General features: G+C 31.6%; 1 protein-coding gene across 1 annotated transcript; it reads left to right on the top strand.

Moving 5' to 3' along the window:
• Window positions 1–9,368: 9,368 nt before the first annotated feature.
• LOC105144162 (uncharacterized) lies at window positions 9,369–24,092 on the top strand. The gene is made up of 4 exons (XM_011052888.2): window positions 9,369–9,676; window positions 21,740–21,819; window positions 21,903–22,035; window positions 23,047–24,092. The coding sequence occupies exons 1-4, from the start codon at window positions 9,668–9,670 to the stop codon at window positions 23,146–23,148; spliced, it is 324 nt and encodes a 107-aa protein (XP_011051190.1). The 5' UTR covers window positions 9,369–9,667; the 3' UTR covers window positions 23,149–24,092.
• Window positions 24,093–24,763: the final 671 nt, after the last annotated feature.

The following is a 24,763-nucleotide window of genomic DNA, read 5'->3' as shown; positions in this document are numbered from 1 at the left end:
TTTTAGTCACATACTCTTAAAAGTGCGTTCGACACGTTTCTCGTAATGTTCAAAGATCCGAAAACAAATCAGATCATTTATTTATCTAATCGAAAAGGTAAATAATACTTTATTGTTAAAACGAATATCATCATTAGACGATCTTATCATATAGAAGAATCAAGTAATACATGTACTTATGATCTCTTATATTATAGGATATAATACGAATATCTTATTTTGCTTGATTGGAACATGTTGAGTCAAAACGTGCTAGAAAAAGAGAAAGGTAGATAAGTAAAATTAAAACTAGATTTAAAAAGCGAAGTGTGTATAAGGAAATAATCAGATTGAAGAAAATTTCTCTCGATAGAATAATTTTCCAGGTGATATGCTAAAGAAGCATAAAACATTCATTTGGAGAACAATTGCTGCAAGTTACATCAAAAATTCCTTTGAACCAAACTAAAAGACATTGGATTATCATCTTCAATTCGTAAATTCTCATGGTTCGTTGCTTCTCGAAAGTCCCTTAATAAAAGATAGCGATGCGAAATAAGGTCGTAAATTTCGCGGTCGAGGAGAATCCGTCGTTACCGCGATTATGAGTATCGAAGTCACCGACCTTTACCACCCGCACGATCGTAATCATTCTTTTCTTAGTCCCCCTCGGTAGTTAGTGGAGCTGAAGGAGGATTGAATGTGACTCCGCAATTTTTTGGAGGCCACAGAAATCGCTCCGGCTCCGAGAATCTATAAAGTTCGCGATGCACGCGGAATGAACGACCGGCGCCAGCACCCACGCAAAATTCACAGAGCCGTAAACATGCGATACACATATTAAGCTATTCGTCAGAAACTTGCGGATTGATCCTCCATCGGCCCCTCAATAGAAAAAAATCCATCTCTTCGTTTTTCAATTTTTATTTATTCGATTAGGAATGGGAAGAAAGTCAAAGAAAGCAGATCTTTTGTGTACAATGACATAAATTTATTTCAAATTTCTGAGAGATATAATACGGAATAAAAATGAAAATGAAAAAACTTGAAAAGTTTAGTGAATGGAGCAAATGCGAATAAAATATGTCATTCATACAAAAACGTAGCAATAGTTATAAAAATGACAATTATATGGTAAGTTTCGTATGTAAAATTAATATACATAGTTAAATAAACTAATTTATGGTTGTAATAATTACAAAAATAGCTTATTTAATTATATACATTAATTCTATAACGTCTACCTATATAGTTATCACTTTTACAATTGTTACTACTAGGGTAACTCTGATATATACGCCGTATTTAACAAAAACTTAATTTATTAAGAATCATTTACTATTTTTAAGGTAATTATATCAGTAAAAACTTTGTATTATCTATTATGAAAAACATATTAAAAATCTGAAGCACTTATTTTTTGTATCAAAAAAAGAATTTTTTGAAACCCTTGCATTTTTCCCATATATTTCATAGGGATGGATTTACGGCTCATAGATGAAGGGGATGTATAGCTCATGAAAAATTTACAAGTAAGAAACTGAAATCATAACACAATACTAATATAACATAAATAACATGTAACAGAATAGTTGCGGGAAAATTATTCTTACTCTTTCTGTTTTTCCTGACTTCTACGGCGTAAATCCCGGATTAGCACAATATATTTGCCGGAGTTATTTTATGTCTTTTTCTTTAAATATATTGGGATTTTCTCTAGTTTGAAATTTTATTAATTTTTCGAAAAATTGAATCTAGTAGTTGATGTAAGGGCAAAAGCACACGACAGACAAAATATCAGCCGTTATGTCGTTTATGAAAAACAATAAATTGTACTTATGTGAGTAGTTACATAAATTGTCAAGATCTTTCTATGAACGACACAACAATCGGCTGTTCCATTGCACGTGTTGTATTTGACAGTCATTCAGCGATCGATTGTCGACCAGCCGATTTGCTGAAAGTTGCATAAGCGTTTAGATCAACTGCTAGATTTACAGTTTTCGAGAAAGTCGGGCGTGTGTTACAAATGCGCTAGCTTGTTGACGAAGCTACGAAAGTCCGGAGCACGCGAAATCATATATTGTCTATCGTGCACTCTTGTCTTAAGTCAATTAACTGTTCACACACACAAACGATCACCTAATAAGTGCTAACATTAATTATCGTATTAAATCGACTTTTACTTAAATATTATGCTTTCATTTGACACTCGAATTCTATTATTTAATATCGATATTTCTCAACTGTGATTTTCTATGTTCAAAAATTTTGAAATTTCTCAATTACGAAAGAGAAAAAAAAACTGATTAAAAGCTTGAAGGGAAAAATGTTCTAAAGGGCAAATTCCCTTCTCTTTGATTCAGATGATTAATTTATATTATTAGGTGTTGGAATTAATTCGTAGCGTTTTACAAGTGATGGGAAGTACTTTCATTAATGTATTTTTTAATGCTCATGTGAAATAAATAACATTCTTTCATTAAAAAACGCTACGAATTAATTCCAACACCTAATACATTCCGTTACATAATAATTAAGTTGAGCAGCGAGTTACATTGCCGGTAGCAAAATAAAGGCAAAGATTCGCGGTCGATGCGTTTCCATTGCACGTGCTGTACTTGACAATCATTCAGCGATCGATTGTCGACCAGTCGATTTGCTGAAAGTTGCATAAGCATTTAGATCAACTGCTAGATTTACAGTCTTCGAGAAAGTCGGGCGTATGTTACAAATGCTCAAGCTTATTGAAGAAGCTACGAAAGTTCGGAGCGAAATCATACCGCGATTGCACAGTCACGGAAACACATTTCTAAAGTTCATCGCTGTGATCGAACTTTAGCTATTTTGATTCGATAATCCTGTTATTGCGATTAATTTTGTTCCTATGCTATTCTTACTCCACTTTATAAATTTTATGGACAAAATGTTGATATTTATTTATATACACGAGAATAATTTTTTAGAAAAATTTATAACGTTTGCCGCAATTTAAGGATTTGAAGATGATAGCTAAAATGATATCTGAAAAGAATATTAAATAAAAGAATTATAAACAATAAGAGTCGTAACAAGGAGTATATAAGCCTATTGGATGTCTTTGCTTAATTCCTTTATTTCAAAAATAATATATATTTGTAATGTTTTCGACCATTTATCTGGTCATTTTCAGTATTTTATAAAATGACTTGTCATCAATAATTTAACATTCACCGTAATTAATTAATTCAAATTCTCCGCAATACATACTATAATTTCTCACATGTCGTCAATGATTCGTTTAGTCGTTCTATGATTATAAAATCACTTTCTCCGTAATTTTCATCGGTTCTTATATTAGAAGATCTCTTGTTTACAATTAAAGCTGTTGTTGATTGTATTGTAAAAGAATTATAATTTTACAGAATTTTTAATAACTTATGAAATGAAATTTCTAAAATTTGTATGAATTTTTTCGTATGAACTTTTTTTAGAAAATTATTTAAAAAATCGACTCCGAAAATACTGAAAAGTATTTATTTCTTATACATTAAATATGAATTTTATCAATTTTATCGTTCATTGATAATCTGCGATGATTGCCATAAGCGGACTTCAAGGGAAGACATTCACATAAAAATCAACTATCTAGTAATTTTTCATTAAAAATTTTGAAAATATGTACTTTTATGTTATTCTTAATGCTGAATTTAATAGTGTAAAAATAAATTAATAAAAAAATTTGACACACATACACAAAATAATTTGGTCGTAAAATCCATACCTTTATTTGTTGGATATCCCTCATATAATATGTACGAAAAAAAATGAATCAAAAAGTCAAACTTTTCTCGCTGTTATAAAGTTTCCCTTGAAAAATAAATTTTTATTTTTTCAATTTCTGTGTAACATTGTATTTCGCTGATATTATCTTCACATAATATAAATATAATAATATAAATAATCCTTGGTCGCGGTCCGATTTACACTTCATCTTACGTGAGCACCTTTTGTTGTATAAGTATTGTTGTATAAATATTGATAAGGATGAAATGCTATAAACAATATACTCATATCGATTAATCGTCTAACTGTAATCAATTGGCTCACTCTGAGTAACTAAAATTTGAAGTTGTTCCTGTGTTACTCTTGTGATTGTGTATTACAAATATTATAATTATATGTACAATAGATATGTTTATTATTTATCAGTCGAAGTATAATCGACTTTTAATAAGATAATTGAATTTATTCAGTTGTTCAGTCACGTAATATTATTTTATGTACATTTATAATTAGTTATATACAATATTTTTAGTTCCGTGTCTGAAATTCTGGAAATATCACAATCATACAAATATTTTTTGTTCCAAATTTTTATATATACATTCCAAAGTTATGTTTCGTCACAAATCACAAGTGTTAAATACACGGATATTGAAAAAATAAAAATTTATTTTTCGAGAAAAACTTTATAACAGTGAGAAAAGTTTAACTTTTTGACTTATTTTTTCTTTACATATTATATGAGGGATATCCAACAAATAAAGATATGGATTTTACGATCTAATTATTTTTTGTCAAATTTGAAAAAAATAGAAAAAGAATTTTTTTATTAATTTATTTTTACACCATTCAATTCAGCATTAAAAATAGCATAAAAGTACATATTTTCAAAATTTTTAATGAAAGATTACTGATAATTAATTTTTGAATGCCTTCCTTTAAGTCAAATATCTTTTAATTTAAAAAAATAATTTGCCTTTAAAATTAATGAACGTGGGGAATCCATGCGACTAATTGAACGTTTAAAGGATTGCTTTTAAGGCATCGAAATATTCTCTCTTTTTCTCTTTATCTCTGGTAAGAGAAAGCAGTATAGCTTTGCGTCATTTTAATGACGTTTTTTAAATTTCTTTCATGAAATAAATCGCGCTTGCGACGAGGTGCTTTCACTGCAACGTATTTAAAAAAAAATTCAACATTGTTGCATGAATTTAGTAGAAATTATAAAAACATTTACTTAAACAAACAAATTACTTTCTCTTGGAGAGGAAAACTCTTCACATTACACGTATTTGCAGAAATATGTGTGGAAATTCAGAAACAAGATAACAATATTTCCAAAATTTTTTATTTACGTCGATATTTCTAAATCTATCTTCTTCATTAAGAAGTTGGAATAAAATATAATATGAATAAGTTGCAAAAAACAGAAAAACATTTTTATTTATTTTGTAAAATAGATATTTCATTCCAAACAGATTTTTTATTAATGACATTCACAAATCAAAGTAGAATTAAAAATTAAAAATAGGATTATAAAAAATAAAGGCAAATCAACAATGCATAAATTATTCACATTACGTTTTAATTAGACATTATAATTAGAATAAAAAATATTGTCGCGATACCTTTCATTGTAATTATTTAAAGACTTACTATTATCGCAACACTTAAAGATTGACAAAAGAGTTAAATTGATATATCTATAAATAACTGTACAATATATCTAATAATTTAGATGCGAATTAAATCTTCGTTTTATAGAGTCACTAATTGGATATAAATTTATTTCATTTTATACAACCATTAAAAATAAATTTATGACTGAATTTATTTTAAAATGCAATTATGCAGCTCGGTTGATAAGCGATGCAATATGTAGCAGCAAAGTTCTCTTTGAACGTGCATCTTCTTAATAACTACGATAAAAACTGCATAAAACGGTGTTAATCGGATCGTAAGCTGCTGGAATGCCTGCTGGCGATTGTGACGAATAGAAAATGATAAAGGATACAAGCGCTTTGAGAAGACATTATATTATACTTATTGTCTCGAGAATATGTCTCTAAGTAACAATTCCGATTATGAATACCGAATTATATATAGATCCTTCGAAGGAATTAGAAACGAAGGCGCCATGAAGTCTGTTTCCTGTCTACCGATGACTCGCACAATTCACCATTAGTGATCGTCTTTGTTCGTTATTAACTTTTTATGAAAAAAGAGAGAAACTTATTATGACAACTGAAAATGTTAGATAGCGGAATTGAGATTGAAGTTAGTAAATGATGAAAAAATATATAAAATCAATTTTTGTTTTATTAATTATGATACGTTATAAATTTCAAAAATAAGAATGTCATGGAAAGTTTTATGTGCTTTTCTTAACGATAATTTTATAAAATAAGTTCTATTATTATTAGTCGAATAAAAATTATGAATGTTATATCTGCGAATTTAGAAAAAGACGCTTCTTGTAACATTTATCTTTTAATGGTAACTCACACAGAATTATTCCATTGACAATAAAGACAGTTTGTAAATATAATAGACAGTTTCATTTAATATCCAGCGAATTATGCTGTTTATTCAGTGAATTATTTCTTAACTCTTATACTATATATATCTATAACTTCTATATCGTCGTAAATGTGAATTATTTTACGTTTTTCAATTAATAATGCATTTTATCGCAGTGTCTTATCAGCAATTCATTGCACTGAAATTGTGATACAATTTTTATATGGATACGCCTCGCATTCTCAATTATTCACCTGCACTTTATCGCTTTGATATGATTTTTATGACTATCAAATTAATTAGAATGTACTGCGATTTTATTATTCATGATTGCTGTTCTGATCGAATTGCAATTATGACATGTGCTTATTTTAGGTATTGGGACCTTGAAACATTAATGTGTTAAATATCGTAACCTGCATATAGCAAGTAGAAATGTCGCTTATCTTAATTAACATTAGCAGATATTGGAAAATGAACTATATTGTGTTATAATTTGTCAAATCAATATGACGATCGTAAAAGAAAGAAAAGTATATAATATGCAGATATAATTTTATGGCATCAATTGAATCGATATATTTCAAATATGTATGTTAAAGCGCGATTGCCATGAACTTTCAATCCCAAATCATTTTTATTAATTAAGAAAACGAAATTAGAAATGCAGCACAATAATAAGAAAATATTCGGATAAAAACGTATCAGCAATAAGGGTTTCCAGAGTTTCGAGATTCTTTATTTTTATTTTATTTGTTTTTCTGTATAATGTAAATCTGCTACAAAATGTAACATAAAATATAATGAATATAAAATTCCAAAATACAATAAATTTGTGTATATATAATTTTTCCGCAATTTGCAATGTCATTTATCCTATATGATATCTTGTCGGCGTATACATTTGTTCATACTACTTGATATTACGAGAGGAACGAACGCAAGCATAATCGCGAAAATAAATTTACTTTCGCGTTATATTGACACTTGACTAGTCTCGTTTATAGCTTTTCACTGAGATCTACATAAATATTAATTATTCCTAATTGATTGATCGGATTCTTATGGTTGTTACATGGATTTTTTTCAAGAACATCGAAGAGAAATCCGAATCTGTAATAATAAATAAATATAATTATAACATTTGTAGAGATCGCACTTTAATACAAAATATCACAAGAAGTCTTATCTTATTATACTTTGTTAAATTCCTAGATTTTTATGTAAATCGCATAACGATAAAAATTTTAAAAAAGGAAATGGGAACGTGAACGTTCTTTCTTTGGAAATGAGTTTGTAGGATGTTCTAGTATTGCGGTGAATGGAATTGTTACGTTATAGATTGTGAAATCAACGTTTGCTTGTATGTATAAATTCCGCGTAAGCAATAGCGATTCTCGTCAGAGAGATTACGATTCATAAGAATAACCTTTCGTGCTCCGCGGATTGCATTGATATCTCATAGTATTTCTGCGTGTGCATGGCTGCTCCTCATTCGCCGTAATTGTACTAAATGTGCTTTACATCACGCATGTCTTGGCAATGAAATATATAGTTTGTCTCAAATAAATCCATGATCTATCTTAATCTTGCCTGCAATTACTATGATTAAATCTCAGCAATGCGATCATTAGGTTGGCGTCAGTGTGACCCCGATAAGTAAAGGGTATCGCAATTTTATGACAACAAAAATTCGAAAATAATTGTATTTATTGAGATAGAGAAAGAGCGAGAGAGATGTTTCCTTTGATGAAAAAATGTGGTGAAAATGTCTACATAAAGTCTACGAAGATATCAGAAAAGGTTAAAATAAATTTTTATTTTTTTCTGATACTTTGTGACATATTTATGAGATAAAGAGAAAAAAATTCAAAAATGCTTTTGATAAAAGGCTAAGATCTTATTACCTCATATAATAGTTAAAAAATGATTATATCTACACTGACAAAAAAATATCCTAAATTTAACAAATATTTATTTATATAGTACCAACTAAATATTTGTTAAATATAAAAATATATATTTATTTGATACAAGAAACATTAATTTGATTTGACAATCACTTCTTCTTATTAAGTAAATATTTATTTATTGTAAATAAATGTTCAATTCGCAGTATTCAAATAAATATTTATTTAAATTTAGACTATTATAGACTATTTTTTCTTAGTGTAGATACAATCATTTTTGTATCTACATTGTTTACACAATTATGTATATGTTTAAAGAAAGGGCGTATCTATATATATATATATATATATGTACAGTTTCCCAAATTTATTAAAAACTTCAAAATACGCAGAGTATAAGACTTTTTGCGATGAGTTGAAAGATCTCCCTTTATATTTCATAAAAAAGCTAAATAATGGAACCACTGTAATTTTTGACAGCGTGCATTCGGTATATTTTACTCATAAAAACCAAGCAGAAATGTCAAAGTTAAAAATAAAAAAGAATTCCCGACAATAAGATAATATCTCATGGCTCTAAAATATCTAGTAATTTTTTATAAAAACTAAGAAAATAGACGAGCCTCAGGCTATCGATAGAAGCGCATTCGGAGGAAATCTACTGCAATTGTATCTTCCATCCTTACGGTCACCCTTCACGCTACAATAATGAAAATCTCCTTGTACTTTTGTGAGAATGTAATTTATGAGCCATTTGTATCCCAAGCATGTGCGTCCGCTCTTGCAGTTGCAACAAAGCTGACGTCTCTATCTCTTAGTCGCGACTTTTCATTTCAGCTTTGCACGAACAAAATTCAATCCCTTCTCTCCCCTCTCTCGCTCTTTATCCTCTCATACCTTTTGGGTGGAGACTGTGATGATGATGGTGACGTAAAAGGATACGGTGCCAGGATACGCATGCAGACAAGCAGGAGGACGAGCAGAGGAGGAATGCGTACATTCATCGGTGACGGTGGTGGTGGATACGTGGCGCCCACCAGAGAGAGCCGATCCGCTCTCGCTCTTCCGCGGGCTCCACGAAGAACGGGGGGATAGGAGAGAGTAGAGGGTAGGAAAGAGGCGAGGGGGATGAGAGAGTGCTAGAGAGAGAAAGAGAGAGAGAAAGAGAGAGCGAGCCCGCGGTATAAATGTAGCCCGCGCGAGTACCACCAATCATTCGCCCTCTGACCTCTCAGAGCTCTTTCTGATCTCTTCTGGCTGTTTCACGGTACCAAAACGTACCCCCTGCTACCAACTACCACACGACGAGAATCATCCCCACTACGGTCCACTGATCGCCCGGCGATAATCGTCATTTGTAACGAGATCCGCGACTTGTGAAGAAGAGGAAGAGAAGACTAAAAGCGGGCCCCCGAAGACAGACGGGACCGGATCAGTGTTACCGTGATTACACAGCTAGAGACAACAAAGGGAAAGGTTTCTTCATCAGCAAGATGACGGTCGTGAGTATCGTTCATGAATAATTAAAGTCATTGACTAATGTATATTTTACGAGTTGAGCGCGCTTTCTTTCTCTCCGTCTTTCCTTCTTTTTCTTTTTTTAATCGCGTTTCATGTCTCATTTTTTTCTCTGTAAGGATGGAAATTTGTAGAGACACAAAGATCGGCTCAGTCGAGTCGTATTTAAACGTAAACGATATCGATTTCTTTTTTTTTCTTCTTTTACTAACAGCATAACGAAGCGAGGAAAAATTTATTCTCGTAATCGTAGCAATTTATTTTGACAATTGAGAGTAATTTTCGCGGATTAGAGAATAAAAAAAGTGAATATTTCGCAGACGGAAAAAATTTTTCGGCGACGCAAAAAAGTGCGACGTTTCTTGTGTTCCCTATTTTTTTTAGATGGCTTTCCGCGTTTTAAATTTAAATAAGATTACAGAGCAATTTGTTAAAACACTCGCGATTTAAGCGATGTAACGACGGTTGTAAAGGTATCGGTAATCTGAAAAGCTATAAAAAGCTTGGTGGTTAGAAGTTCGGGAAGCGGCTTGTTTATAGAAGATTGCCTAGTCGTCGATCGCGTTGTAGACCAGACGCAGGATATACGATGCTTGGGATGCGCTTTCGAGTTTTAGTTTCGTATTCGTAGCGAGATAGCAATTGAAACCGAGGACGGAAAAGTACATCTCGTTCCGCTGATGCACCGCAAAGTACATTCGCATGAGATGTATGTGTTTTCGCAAAATTTCTGAATTAGTGTTATCGAGCCACCACTCGGTGGTGAATCGATAACGATTCCAAATTATTTTCACAGTAACAACAAGAGAAAGAGAGAAAGAAAGAAGGTTTCCTCAATAAAAATTTAGACGCGAGATTTTCAAATTGATTTCTATTCCCGCGATGACGCACAAAGTTCGTGTTCCATCTACCTGTTCTACCTATTCACGTTCGCATCCACGAGGATGCGTCAAAAATGTTGAAATATTTCTTTCTTTTTCAACATTTAACAAACTGATATTCACAAATAATAAATTTTGAGGATGATAGAAGTACTGCAGAATCTCAGATTGAAATAAATCTATATTTTGCATAAATATATTCTTTGCTCGGATATTTCTTTGCGTCGTTTGTGATCGAAAGAGTTACATTAAAACGGTTCTGTCATGGGGTTTACAACACTTTTGCGAATTGAGTCATGTCAAAAGTAAAAACTGACGTAAAATGGATATTGATTGAGCCAGGCTTCTGACAATATGTGTCATCGCGTTCGCAGCAGTTTGTCGAATAGGCTACAAGTTTGACATATCATCGTCGTTGTAGCAATGTGCTCTATGGTATGCGAAATGTCATGTTTCACAGGCTATACTGTCGTGAACATGTTAAACTGAATAAAAAATGACGAATTATTTATTATAAAAATATTATATTGTATGGCTCGATAGAATGAAATTTAAAAAATGACGAATTATTGCCAATTAGAAATGTAATATATATTAGGTGTTGGAATTAATTCGTAGCGTTTTACAAGTGATGGGAAGTACTTTCATTAATGTATTTTTTAATGCTCATGTGAAATAAATAACATTCTTTCATTAAAAACGCTACGAATTAATTCCAACACCTAATAGCATTTTAGAAAAAAAACTTTGAAATTTATAATATAAAATAATGTAACAAATGTATTATTTGTAATTAAAACTTTTAAGGCATCTTTGAAAAATATCATCTTAAAAATTTGCATTATATATATCAACTATTAAATTATGATAAGATTATATTAATTCATTAATAAAAATATTCAACGGAGTTGTAAATAATTATTTACTAAATTAAAATACATAATAAAAACGAACGTGGTTTATAAATCAAAATTTATGAAAAGAAGAGCATAAAAACCATCGCACAAGATATTGTTTGTGATATTTAATTATCATTACATTAATAAAACATTAGACGTTTCGGCCACAATCTGGCCATCTTTAGTAAATTCACAATATTCTTAAAACGCAGAATTACATATATCACTGACATTAAATTTTCAACCGTCGTGTAATATAACTATGTATAAACATGTTCTTTCATCTTTTGAAGGTGCATCGTACATCAATGTTGCAGCGTCAAATGTCATATTGCGAATTATGTAGAACAAGAATTTCCAGATTCTAATTTAAAAAATTAACTTATTAATATCTTCTAGTCGACATGTTGAGAATAGAATCGTTACCTATTTTACAGCAAAAAAATGATGAATCTCAAGTACATCCTTTACACAGATGGAAATTTGTCGTGACATTGTGTGTTATTATTTGTCATATCATATATGTTACCACTATTTATATATATGTGTCAAAAATTCGATTGTTGAAGTTAGATTGTATTAGAATTATTTATTAAATGTGAGAGAGATCTTTCTTTAGAAAAGGCAGATAAACATCAGGCAAACCTTCAGTGTCATTTTGCTTATTGATATTACTTATTTGACTTTTTATGTATATCATTTCAGAAATTCTTCTTTTCAATAATGATTGTTCTGTGTCTAAAATTCTGATATTATCCCAATCCAATTCGTGCATCTCATTCAATTGGTGACGTGAAACCACTGACATCTCCGAGGTGAATCTTCTTATGTCTTTATGTTCTTTTATTTATGAGTTTTTAATTTCCTTTTTGTTTGGCCAATATAAGAAGATGATATATTATTTAAACAATTTATTTTATAAACCACTCCACAATGGTCCTCTTTACGCACAAAAGATCTTTTCCAGTTTTAATAAATCTATTCATCTTATAGATTTGTAAGCGATATTAAAGCCCTGAATATGTGATAAGTTTTTAAAATTTTTCCGATACTTTATTTAAATATGGTATTATAAAAAACTTTTTCTTTAAATTAGAATTAGAATCGCTTTCATTATTGTTGTACTCACTATTTTCATCTAAATTCGTTCTATTTTCTAAAGTTTTATTTTAAAAATTTTAATTCTATTTTTTATTGTTGATAAGATTGCCCAGAGCAATTAGATAGAATTATTGCTTTTATCCTATCCAAAATTTCAAGAAAAAAAAACATCTCTGACTTAATTCATACTCTATTAATGAATGGTTATCCTCTTAAATTCATCTTTTCAACAATAAAAAATAGAATTAAAACTAAAAAAATAGAATTAAAAAGACATACATGATATGACAAAAACAATTAACATATATGATATGACAAATAATAACACACAATGTCACGACAAATTTCCATCTGTGTAAAGGATGTATTTGAGATTCATCATTTTTTTGCTGTAAAACAGGATTCTATTCTCATACATGTCAACTAGAAGATATTAATGATAAGTTAATTTTTTAAATTAGAATCTGGAAATTCTTGTTCTACATAATTCATAATACGACATTTCGCGCTGCAACATTGTTGCACCTTCACAAGATGAAAGAACACATTTATACATAGTTATATTACACAACGATAGAATTTAATGTCAGATATATGTAATTCTGCGTTTTAAAAATATGTGAATTTACTGAAGATGGCCAGATTGTGGCCGAAATGTCTAATGTTTTATTAATGATAATTAAATATCACAAACAATATCTTGTGCGGTGGTTTTTATACTCTTCTTTTCATAAGTTTTTACTAAATTAACTTTATATTTATAGTATTGTCGAGAGTTAGTCACGCGTCACGCTTTCCAAGCATTTTGCAAGAGGAAATCTACTTTTATCATGAAAATCTCATACGCGTTTCTTGGTCACGTATCAGAACTGTAAGTTAGTTTTGCGAGTTGGATATACTGTATGTGTATTGTCAAGTAGAACTAACGAACCGCGTACACATATCAAAGGACAAATGTAACTGTTGCGGATGCTGGAGACATTATGTCTGGTCCTAGTAGTCGCCAGAGAATGCATAAAGTTTCTTTATTCGCTGCCAGTTAGATACATATGTATATAGTGACCGTGAACAAAACGGCGATTTCGTGATTTTGTGATAAGTATTTTCATTTAACGTTAAATTTCCGACAATACTCTCTTCACCAAGCCAAGTTTTTCTTCTAAGATAATAATTTCTTAAGCCTCCACGTTAATCTATTAATCGTAGAATGTCTCTATTGCGTGTGTTACTATCGGTACAAGTCAAATAGTAAACTAAATTAAAACGATAAAACGTCTAACGATGTAGACGCAATAAACAAAAATGGATCAATTTTACGATTTGGCGTGAAATAATAATATTTGACTCTATCCCGGCTGAGACAGAAACAAAAAACTCGAAAACATTTTTTTAGAAAAACATTTTGACGATCCGATTGACTGACATTTGAGAGGAAACAATTTCTGACCAAAGCAAATGGACATTTCACTAAATATCATCCTTTCTTATCTCTTATTTCTGACATTACCGTCACATCACGTGTATAAAATTTGGTACAGATAATTCGTATTTACGGGAATTTTTGTCGAAGAACTCACGGGCAAACCCTTTATCGCGGTGGAGCGAAATAAAAGGGTAGAAAAAGAAAAATATATCTCGTGATAATTATTGAATAAAGGATTGCGAGGAATGGGAATTCCCTGCTACCACGAGACTTTAATCGCGTCGTGATGATAAAACGGGGAAAAATGAACCGATGGATGACTCGGTGACGGTCGGTGACAATTCGTGATAGAGCAGAAGGGGAGTGTTGAAAGAAGCGTATAAAGACGCTTTTTGTGTGCCATCAGACGGAGAGACGCCACGACGTCCCACATCCGCGAGCGAGCAGTCCGCTGGACCATCTCATTTTCTCCGCGTGCACCCTCTTCCTGCGTGGGGGGTTTCACACCCCGTTACACTATCCTACCTCACTTCCGATTCTAGCTCATTTCTTTCTCTCTCTCTCTCTCTCTCTCTCTCTCTCTCTCTCTCTCTCTCTCTCTCTCTGTGCTCGATCTTACCTTTTTTTCCATATCTCTTTCGCCGTCTCATGCTTGCTCGTTTTTCTTTTCCCTCGATAACGCCTACGCAAATGCGTATCGTTAACTCGCTAATAAAACCGCGATTGAACGAATCTGTCATGTGATTATTTGGCTGAATTTTAAATTAGAGGATCGTTTATCAGCATCAAATCATTAGGAAAAAAACTGCGATGATGTCATTTTTTTCTTTTTTTTTAAGAGAATGCCGAATAATTGTAAAGTATTTATGAATTGTGAATACAGTAACACGCTTTGTACTTGCTGTACTTACTATTTTCGCGTACTATTTCTCTTTGCCCTCTGTCTCTTTTATACACATCAGGTGACGTAAGATGTCAGATGAAAGCGTACTTCTATGCAAAAATTGAGAATTCAAACAGAGAATTTCTTGCATTCTCTTCTTTTTTCACTTGCGCAAATGTCGTAGCAAATACGAAGGGTAAATTCAAGATAGGGTTGATTGAGTTTTCGATATTTTATAGTGAATGTGCAGGACGTATATGATACCGAATAGTATCTTAAAAGTCGATGCTTTGACAATTTTAAATAAAATGGAGGTCGTTTGTGGCAAACTTTTAAAAATTTTGCATTAAAGTTCTTAGAAAAAGCTAACTGCAATCTCTGCTTCTTTTGTCTCTTACATTCTTTTGTTTTCAACACAAAATTGTTTTTAAATTTCAAAGGGTTTCTAAAATCTTTGTTGGAGGCGGATTTATCCCAGATAACAAATTGTAGTCATTTTGACGTCAATAGTTAGTTATTTTGAATTATTGACGTCATGTGATTTAAGGTCTACTTAAGATATAATAATGACGTTATCTTTTTTACTAATTAATGACGTCATTTATTTATAATGTATTTACAACGTCATACTTATTGACGTCAGATAAAGGATTAATCGACGATATATTGGTAATGTTATTAGTGATCAATTAATAATATCATTTATTTATACCGTTAATAATACGAAAATAATGCCGTATTTTCGATATTGGTTAATATGACGTTATGTGGCTGTGACAAATCCGTATCACTTTTACGATGATAGGACGTCAGATTCGTTAAGAATGACCATTTAATTACGTCAAGTAGATCTCTTGCTATCTGGGATATTACGCGATAAATTTTAACCCGTGGTTTCTTCTTTCAATAATAATCGTTGCAAAATAATTTGCGATACGCCACGCAAGTAAAGTCCGCACTTATAAGCGCAATTATAAGTACCAAAAAAAGAAAAAAAATGCGTACCAAAAAAAGAAAAAAAATGAATTCATTACTATTTACGCGAGCGCAAACGTCTGAGAAACGATTAAATTCACTTAAGAAAGGAAATGTTGTTTTCGAAAACGGAATACAGGAGAAAAATTTATTTCTCTGGAGTTCTGCGGGAAATAAACCACCGTGACGACGGAAGATGAGCATAATGGCTTCGTAAATTACGCTGCAAAGCGAAACAATATTGGCTGAGATCGCATCGCAAAAAGAAAAATGTAATTGAACTTATGCGGCGCGGAAAAATTTTCTTGACGTAACCCCCACGTGAAACGTTGGCATTTAATATCGCGAGTAAGCCTGAAAACGAAATTGTATCAATTTCCATATACGCAACGTTTTGCTTTATAAATAAACTTTTAAATAAATCCACTTTTGCGAAGCGCGTGTGACTCCACCATCATTAGCATGTACAAACAGTGGATAAGGTTCCCTCATAAATAACGAGTATTCGTACGTTCACGAATCTGTCGACCTAGGTAATTGATATCGTCACAAAGAAATAATAAGGGTGAATATATTAAGCGCGTAAAAAACAACCCTCTGTATATACATCTATTCGATATTGAAGTCTGCAGATTTCGGAGAAAAAAACTTCGATTATAGTATAAAAAATGCAACCGTAAAAAAATTAATTTTTTACGGCTATATTTTTAATCTATTTGTAGATGAAAAATCGTAAATTGGTTATCACAGCATATTCTGGGATGTTATTAAAAAAAAAGAATCAAGTTTTCTTAAGATTTTATCATAATGAAATGTAAGTAAAATTTGGATTGTAAATTAACTATAATAATAAGTTTAAATATCAAAGAGAAATTTTTGTCCCTCTGTAGAATGTCAAATTTAAATGCGAATGCAAAATTTAAATGTGTCTAAATAAATCCTCTTAAAATCTCTGAATATGACGACAATATTTGGTCTATCTTAATGTCATATTTGATTATTCGTCGAATTATTCGTTTCCAAATATATGCAATATTGTTTACAATTCATTTGAATCCTGCATGCAAATTGTTATATATGTTACTGTTTACGGTGTACCTAATCAGACTGACTTTCGATGGTACTTAATTAAATGATAGCTTAATGAATTTGTATAGGACCGAATTTATATTAAGCTTTTTCAAGTGCTGCTCATTTCGAAATTATCGTGCCATATTATTAATATGATGCGATGAGATGGAAAACATATATAATAATGTTAATTATTAACCAATATCTTTTATATTTAGGTCGCTTCTCTTTACGGTTACATGTTTGATTTTGTAACACTTTTTTACAATACAAAAAGCGAGTCGGGCGCGATAGACGTAACAATTTATTACTTGATACAATAACTAAGAAAATATACGAAGAAAAGGTAAATTAATAGCAGAAGAAGGTTGTAATTTTAGCAAGAATGCACTATTATATTTTTTTATAAATTGATAACGTTATCGTTGAAACTTAAACCTAAACGCCTGCTTTCGTATGATGATTATATTGTCAAAATCATTACTAGTTTACGATCGTATTTCGCCCATTCGATAATTGTAATTGTCGCTTGGACGAATAACGAACATTAAATTATTCGTCAGTGATTGAAAGATATCCATGTACCACGTGTCCATTATGACCTTTTGACAAAGAACAAATATTCCAAATCTGACGAGATCGTCCCACGTGATCCTGCGTGGCAGCAAAATATTTCGCTGACAAGCTAAACAAGACTACGGGGAATTAAGTCTGCGCTGTTTTCAAAAATGAGATCACGTCCTGTGTAACTAGATTAATAAGGATGAGTGGTCGGCATCGTGCCATCTCAAACAAAGACGGATGCGAATTAAGGTTGTCTACGCACGACATGTTGTTTAATAATGAATATCACCTCCAAGGCAGAAGTATCGCAAATATCATGATTATGTCGCGTTAATTTACGTTTATCTTCGTTTACGTGACTCTATTCGAAAGACCTACTAACGCGGCGTTCTTACAGACCGTGTTACTCCATGACAAACGTCGTTTTCTAATTGAGTTAACAATACATTCATGATACTTGCTTTTGACACAATTGGACTATCCGCAATCCGTATTTCGCTTTGAATCATTCGGATATATTCAAGATAATAGAACTTCATCAAAATTAATTAACTAGGATTTATGTACTTTCTCTGTACTTTCTAGGATTTATATACTTTCTCTATACTTTCTCTTTATTTATATACTTTCTCTAAATTTGTTTTGTAAAGTTAACGATTTTTATATCATGATATAATAAAAAAATAATGTATTTAATTCCTTTATTATATTTTTATTGGTAATTACGATTTTCTTAAGTGAAAAGATGATCTTCGATGTTCGAGATGTTACGTGTAATTGAATCGATTTTCGAGTTACGGGAACCGAACCTTATTAAACGCGTAGTAATCCATTTGCATAATTTCCGCAATTACGATGGCCACCAATTAACTAAAATCGGTTGTGTACGATATTATTATCGTGTGCCCCATTGTCAGTACTGTTTACTCTCACTCAGAGAGTGAGCTCTTTGATAAATTTTATAATACGCGAATATCAAATGATATTTCACACAATCATACCTACATACGTAGATCAAATCATGAAACATGAATGAACGTCGTTTTTATATACAATATTTCCCACTTATTTAATAATAAGATAAGCATAAGAATAGATTACTGAAAAATTTTTACAATTTACTAGGAGTATGTCAGCAAAAAAATCGTTATAAATATTATTAAATATACATAAAAATATTATAGACATCAAAACCTGTTTTTACCGAATATGATCTTCGTTTATTTATGTTGAACATTTCTCAGTCGATTTTAACAGAGTTTATTAAAAATATTTCAGTCAATAGACAAGGAATTAAAAAAAAAAAAATAAAAAAAGTCTCGCAGAAAAAAAGAAAAAAGAAATAACATTTTCTGCATCTGCTATTCTATCGCAGCTCTCTTCAACTTATCAAGAATATTTTTGTGTGAAGATTTAATTTTCTTTGCCGCGTAGTATTTTTATTGTCTTAAGCGGTAAAGGGCATCCAAGGGAACATACCTGGAGGCGTCATGAACAATTATCTTGGTTATCAGAATATTGTTCGTGCTAAACTGTTATTATACAATGAAACTTCTCGCGTGATAATAATCAAGCTTTCCAAATATGTTTCTTATCATCCTTCTATACGAAGCAAAGAGATATAAAATACTATTCATCGATTACAATCAGCTTGAATGATGGCCGATCAGAGTTAGATGTAACGTGTGTTTAATCAAAGCTACTTTAATTAGGTAATTGTAATTTTAGAGGGAAGAAAGTTCGACTGCGTTAGAAACATTTCCTTACACTTTCTTAATAAAGCTTGACATTTTCTGTTATCGCGTCTTATATAATTCCACAGCTGAAGCATACTTTGTGTAATTGCTGGATTCTCTTTTACTTTGCTCAGATAATTGTATTTCTTTGAAAAGCAGTATAAAATTGCGTGAAAAGGGCTGACTGATAGAGCAGCTGATCTGAAAATACGAAACAGAGGAAGAGAAACGAATATCAATAGATAATGAAATTAAAATATGTTACAGTAAAATAAGAGAAGGAAGTCTAAAATTTCTGCGAAGTACGCAATTGGAAATGATTTAATTACCGTTTGTCACTGTACCTGATTGCATATTCGCATACGATTTCGAATGAGTTTATTAATGAGTTTCTTCGACAAGGAAACATTCTAACGGAGACGTTAACCTTTAGTCTTTTTTGCTTTGTATTTGTCGAGCATTTATTTGTTGAATGTGCAGAATTATAAAACGTTTTTCACGTTTACTATTAAGCAATTTAAAAAATATACGCAAAGTTTAATTATCAAAATCTTTTTACTGTATATCGAAGAATCATTTTTTTAAATTAACACAGAAAAGGAAGTAGCTGCGCGTGTTGTATAAATGTACGTCGATTCATAGTGAAGAGAAAAAGTTCGCGCTCGAGATAATCCATTGTAAGAGCAGAAGTTCATGAGATAGAGGGAGAAAAGAAGAAAGAGAAAAAGAGTAAAATTAATACGTGCTGCTCGCGAGATGCTACCTATTTATTCATTGATCGATTATAAACGAGTATCAAGAAATAATCTTTTAAAAGGTGCCCCAGGAAATTCATTCGAAAACGAGGGAAATTCATTCTTGTATTCTAAAAATGCTCTTACGAGACGACTCTTTACGATATGTGTGCTACGTGATCGGTGCGTTCAACTTCGTTCAATCACGCCGAAGACCGACAATAATGGGGATTCGACCAACCATGGAAAAGATGGTGTATTAAAATAAAAAGCGGTAAAACATTCTTGTGCAAAAAAAGACTTGTCCCGTTGCATCCTTTTATTTTTATTATGAAATTCACTGTTATATTTTTCTTTCTGAGTATCATTAACCGAAGAAGCTTTCTTGGTAAAATTAAAAAAAAATATATAATAAAATAATTCATATTATTTAAAAAAAAATTTTTTTATACACTCCCAATATGAGGATTTTGTTTGCTCAGTTTTTTAAGACAAATTTTGAAAACTTTCTTTCACATAATTTGTGAGGTTCAGTTTAAATTAACAAAGCTGCAATGTTGTTTCACGAATTTTTACAATTATACTGAATTTTTCTAATCGGATTTTCTTAATCGGAATTCAGAGATTGTTTAAAGCTTATTTGATATCTATAAATACTTCGTGATAAGGATTCTGTTGCAAGAGAGATCCGCGAGCTCTTCGTTATAAAAGAGGCCCGGAGTCATAACTTGTAGAAATATAGATTACATCGTCGCCTAAAACTAAGTTGCAATCAAATAATTTTCCGATTTGATCGCAAACTTTACGCAACAGAACAGAGTCCATCAGTTGCTCTATTACGTAACGCGGGCAAAACGCTCGCCATCGGCGCTGTTTAGCGCTAAACGTGACTGAACGCGATATTGTTGAATATATGATATCGCGCAAATATTAGACCGATTTACGTTGGAATTGGATAAACGAAATTCAAAATTAGACTAGCTTTGTATACGAAATGTGGAACACAGGGTGGCACACGCCTTCAAAATTCATCTGATAACTTCGCTCACCGACCTTTTCCCTTTGTCTGTACAATCGCGAGCGGAAAATCGAGTAAAGTCCAGAAAGCGTGGGCAAACCTTTGCAGCCGTTACAACGAGAGATTCTCCGAGAGAAATATAACACGACTGCAAATTGGCCGACATGAATTGGCCATATTTATTGTGTCGTTTTCGCCATATCGACAAATAAATGGCTGCACAAATATCAATTTCGCACCAGATCGTCAGAAAGAATGGTTGTTATCCGCCGTTCGGTCATGAAGTTCCAGCAAACGAACTTTGACCTTTCTATCGTTATTCGTTAAGACGAGTCGTTTTTGCTTTCTTGTAAGGATACTTTTTCATGTCCTGTGAAATCAATTATATTTCATTAGCAGACGATCCGTTCTGCTTCCGATTCTGCTTCCAGAAAGAACGCTTCAACAATGTCAATTTGGCTGCGTCGATCTAAATCGGCTTAGCACTGATTGCCGTACTTTACGCTGCAAACTCATTACGAGTTCATTAAAATTTTGTCAATAACTTTGCACGAATCATTCTTCCTTCGACACTCTTGATTATCCTTACTGGCGCAAACATTCTGACGTTTTAAGGGAGTAATTAATAACTTGGGAGTTTAATTAATAAACGAAAGGATTTAAAAGATTCGAAGCAGAATTGCAAGTGTTTCTCTGTTACAATAATTTCATAATTTTTACGTGTCACGCAGAGATTCATAGGTAATCTTAATTTCTTTGCAGACGTTTGTGCAGCGGTCTTTAATTATCTTCGCCATTCTCTTGTGCTATTATCAATCCTGGGTCGGCGCAGTGGATTGCGAGTGAGTGTATTCACAGACTTCTTTCTTTTCCTTGTATAATAAGAAAAATGGAATCGTGGATATAAACAAGATCGTTGTTGCAGACAAGAACCCTATAATCCGGCATGTCGAGGTTCACAGGCGAGGAAGCGCCTAACACCCTTGCCAGTCATGCGCTCAAACTGCGAAGATTGCAAAATCCCCAAGATGAAATTCTTTTTTGCGGTTCTCGACGAAGTAAGTAAAAGTTTTTCTTTCGTTACTTGGACTAGCAAAATTAGAACACAATAAATAAGAAAGAAATAAAGAGAAAGAGAGAGAAAAAAAAACAAAGAGAGAAAGTGAAAGAAGAGGAATTTAATTTAACTTCTATCCGTTTTGATCGAATTAGACCGATTTCTTCTCATTTTGCGATACCTATTTCTAAATAAGATACAAAGATATAACTAGTTCAATATTTCAAAAATTATTTTTTTATAAAAACTAAGCGGGATAATTAAAATTTGTTGGATATTAAAAAAGTTTAACTTATTAATATCTAAAGATTAAAGATTAAAAAGGATTAAATCCGAAAAAGGATTTAAAAAAAGGAATAAATTATAAAATCAAATAATTATTTCTTGATAGCAAAATGTTAGCAATTTGGGATCAAAAGGACAAAACCATGACTTTTTGTGTCTGCAGTTAGCTATGGATTTGTCGCTGACAGACACCCGCTGACAGGCTATGCCAGTAGATTGGTGGCAGAAATTGGAGCAGAATTTACTCGAATCAGATTCTACTCTCAATCTGCTCTCAATCTGCTATCAAAAAGCCGTCAAATTATGCAGGACTTTGTCCGGTTTCTGCTATCAATCTGCTGGCATAGTCTAGCAGGCTTTGTCATATTTCTGACAGCAATTTACTGACTATGTGAGATAATACAAATTCTATGTACAATTTGTTGTCTTTCTGCAATCAAAAATTGATAGCAGGCTTTATTCAAAATCTATTTTCATGTTTTGCTATCAGGATAGTTATACATATCTCTCTTTTCGTTTTTCTATTGAAATTTATTCATAATTCGAATATTCCATTTACCTTATAAATTTTAATAAATTCTAATAAGAATAATACCTTCAGGTATATATAATAAAGTAAAAATAATAATTAAATTAAAGCAAACACGAATTAATTTTGATTAATTTAGATTAATCAATACGCATTAATTTAAATAAAATTAATTGATGGGCTTTTTCTTCATTTTAGCCTTCCTACAATGAGGTACATCCTTCCTACAACTCTGTCCATGCGCGCAAAGGAAGAATGCGAATAGATGAGGCGAAGGATGCGTATTTGGATGACTATTGATTCGATTACTAAATTATGTCGACGCGATTCGCAGAGATGACTGACGAATTTTTCTGAGATATTACTCGCCCGTTCGATTATCGTTTATTGTATTATCTGGCTTAATTCTCTACCCGTGTTTCTCTTGATACCGTCTCTTCTCTTTTACTTCATTTTCTCGCAATTTTGGCAGCGATAATAAAGTACGTGCACGCATATTTGTTAGCACTCTGACTTTTCGATAATAAACATTTGAACATTTTCGCACAACAGAAAAATATCAATTTATCGTCTCGATCTTGTAGAAAAGTAATTGTCCGCACGCGAAATAATTACGATCACCTTCGCGTCAATCCTTCAAGCACCTCGTTATATTCTTAAATGTGGCGTAGAAAGATAAATACTTTAATAAATAGTATTGGACATTCTAATTCGATTTTACGAGAACTAAGCAGGAAGTTTACACCAGTTGTCACTTAATCCTTGCTCTTTTACCCGATAGTGTACTCTTCAGCTCGCTCCAGTATATATTTATCAATAATTTGGAAATTGTGCGATATTATTAAATTACAAGCGTCATTAAATTTTAAACTACCCTCACGATTGTTATTCCGTGAACATTAAATTATTTAATTCTCGCGCTGGAAGGATCGAAGTATAGTTAATTAAATCCTATAAAACTTGTGTGCGCATCCATATGTGAGACGTGCATAATAATTATCGGCCACAATAGTGTTACTGTACATAAAGAGATGTAAAACGATAATTATACATATATATATATATATGTTGTTCTAAATTATGTTTCGATTATATTTCAAATAAAGTATATGTACATACTTGATAAAAAAAGGAGGTTTGTTATATTATATTTTGAGTGCAGCAGCTGCTAAACGTGTATTATTTGCATCGCACAACAGCTAATAAACTTCGATCACATCATCGATATATTTATTGCTGTGGAAGTTGTGAATCTTTTTGAAGAAATGAAGCCTGCGATGCCTTACCACAATATTGCGCTATTAACAATTGTCATTAGGTACATTATTTTTATCATCTTTTTTGTGTAGTAGATTAAATGTTAATCAAACAAATTTATATGCTCTTCAAACTTGTGGAGATTGGGTTTAACATATTGTAATTTAATGCATTAATTTAAAAAAAAAACAATTATTATATTAAGAATAAAGCTAAGATATAAAGTCAAGCAAGGCCTTGATACTATATTATTAAATGACAAATAGAAAATTTATTAGAATACACGTTTCGACTCTAATCAGGTTATCATTCTTAATGTTAACAATATACAAATTTTAAAATTCGAACGGTATTGATTCATATCGTCGCTCTGATTATAACATTAAGAACAATAAATTCCAAAGAAATATATTATTGAATTGCTATTGTAGTCGTTAATGAATGTTTTAAAGTAAAATATGCAACGGATATTTTAAAGTAGAATCAAGCGGAAGTAGCCAAAAGCATTTAAACAGAATAACAAATTAATGTGATATCAAAATGACTCCAAAATGATCATTAAAAGTCATTTCTCAATCATTTTCGATTATTTTAATTCCATTTTGACATTATCGACTTGTTACTCTGCTTGGGATTATAGCTCGGAGTTTATTGTAAT

Source organism: Acromyrmex echinatior, chromosome 1, assembly GCF_024713525.1.
Source record: "Acromyrmex echinatior isolate Ae372 chromosome 1, ASM2471352v2, whole genome shotgun sequence".
Lineage (NCBI taxonomy): Eukaryota > Metazoa > Arthropoda > Insecta > Hymenoptera > Formicidae > Acromyrmex > Acromyrmex echinatior.
The sequence above is the reverse complement of the archived record's forward strand: the minus strand, read 5'-3'. Positions and strand labels throughout refer to the sequence as shown.

Bases quoted from the DNA above. Each gene is read 5' to 3' on its own strand.
- LOC105144162 (XM_011052888.2), top strand. The intron at 21,820-21,902 runs GTGAGTGTATTC...TCGTTGTTGCAG, and splicing joins GTCGGCGCAGTGGATTGCGA to ACAAGAACCCTATAATCCGG. The intron at 22,036-23,046 runs GTAAGTAAAAGT...TCTTCATTTTAG, and splicing joins TTTTTGCGGTTCTCGACGAA to CCTTCCTACAATGAGGTACA.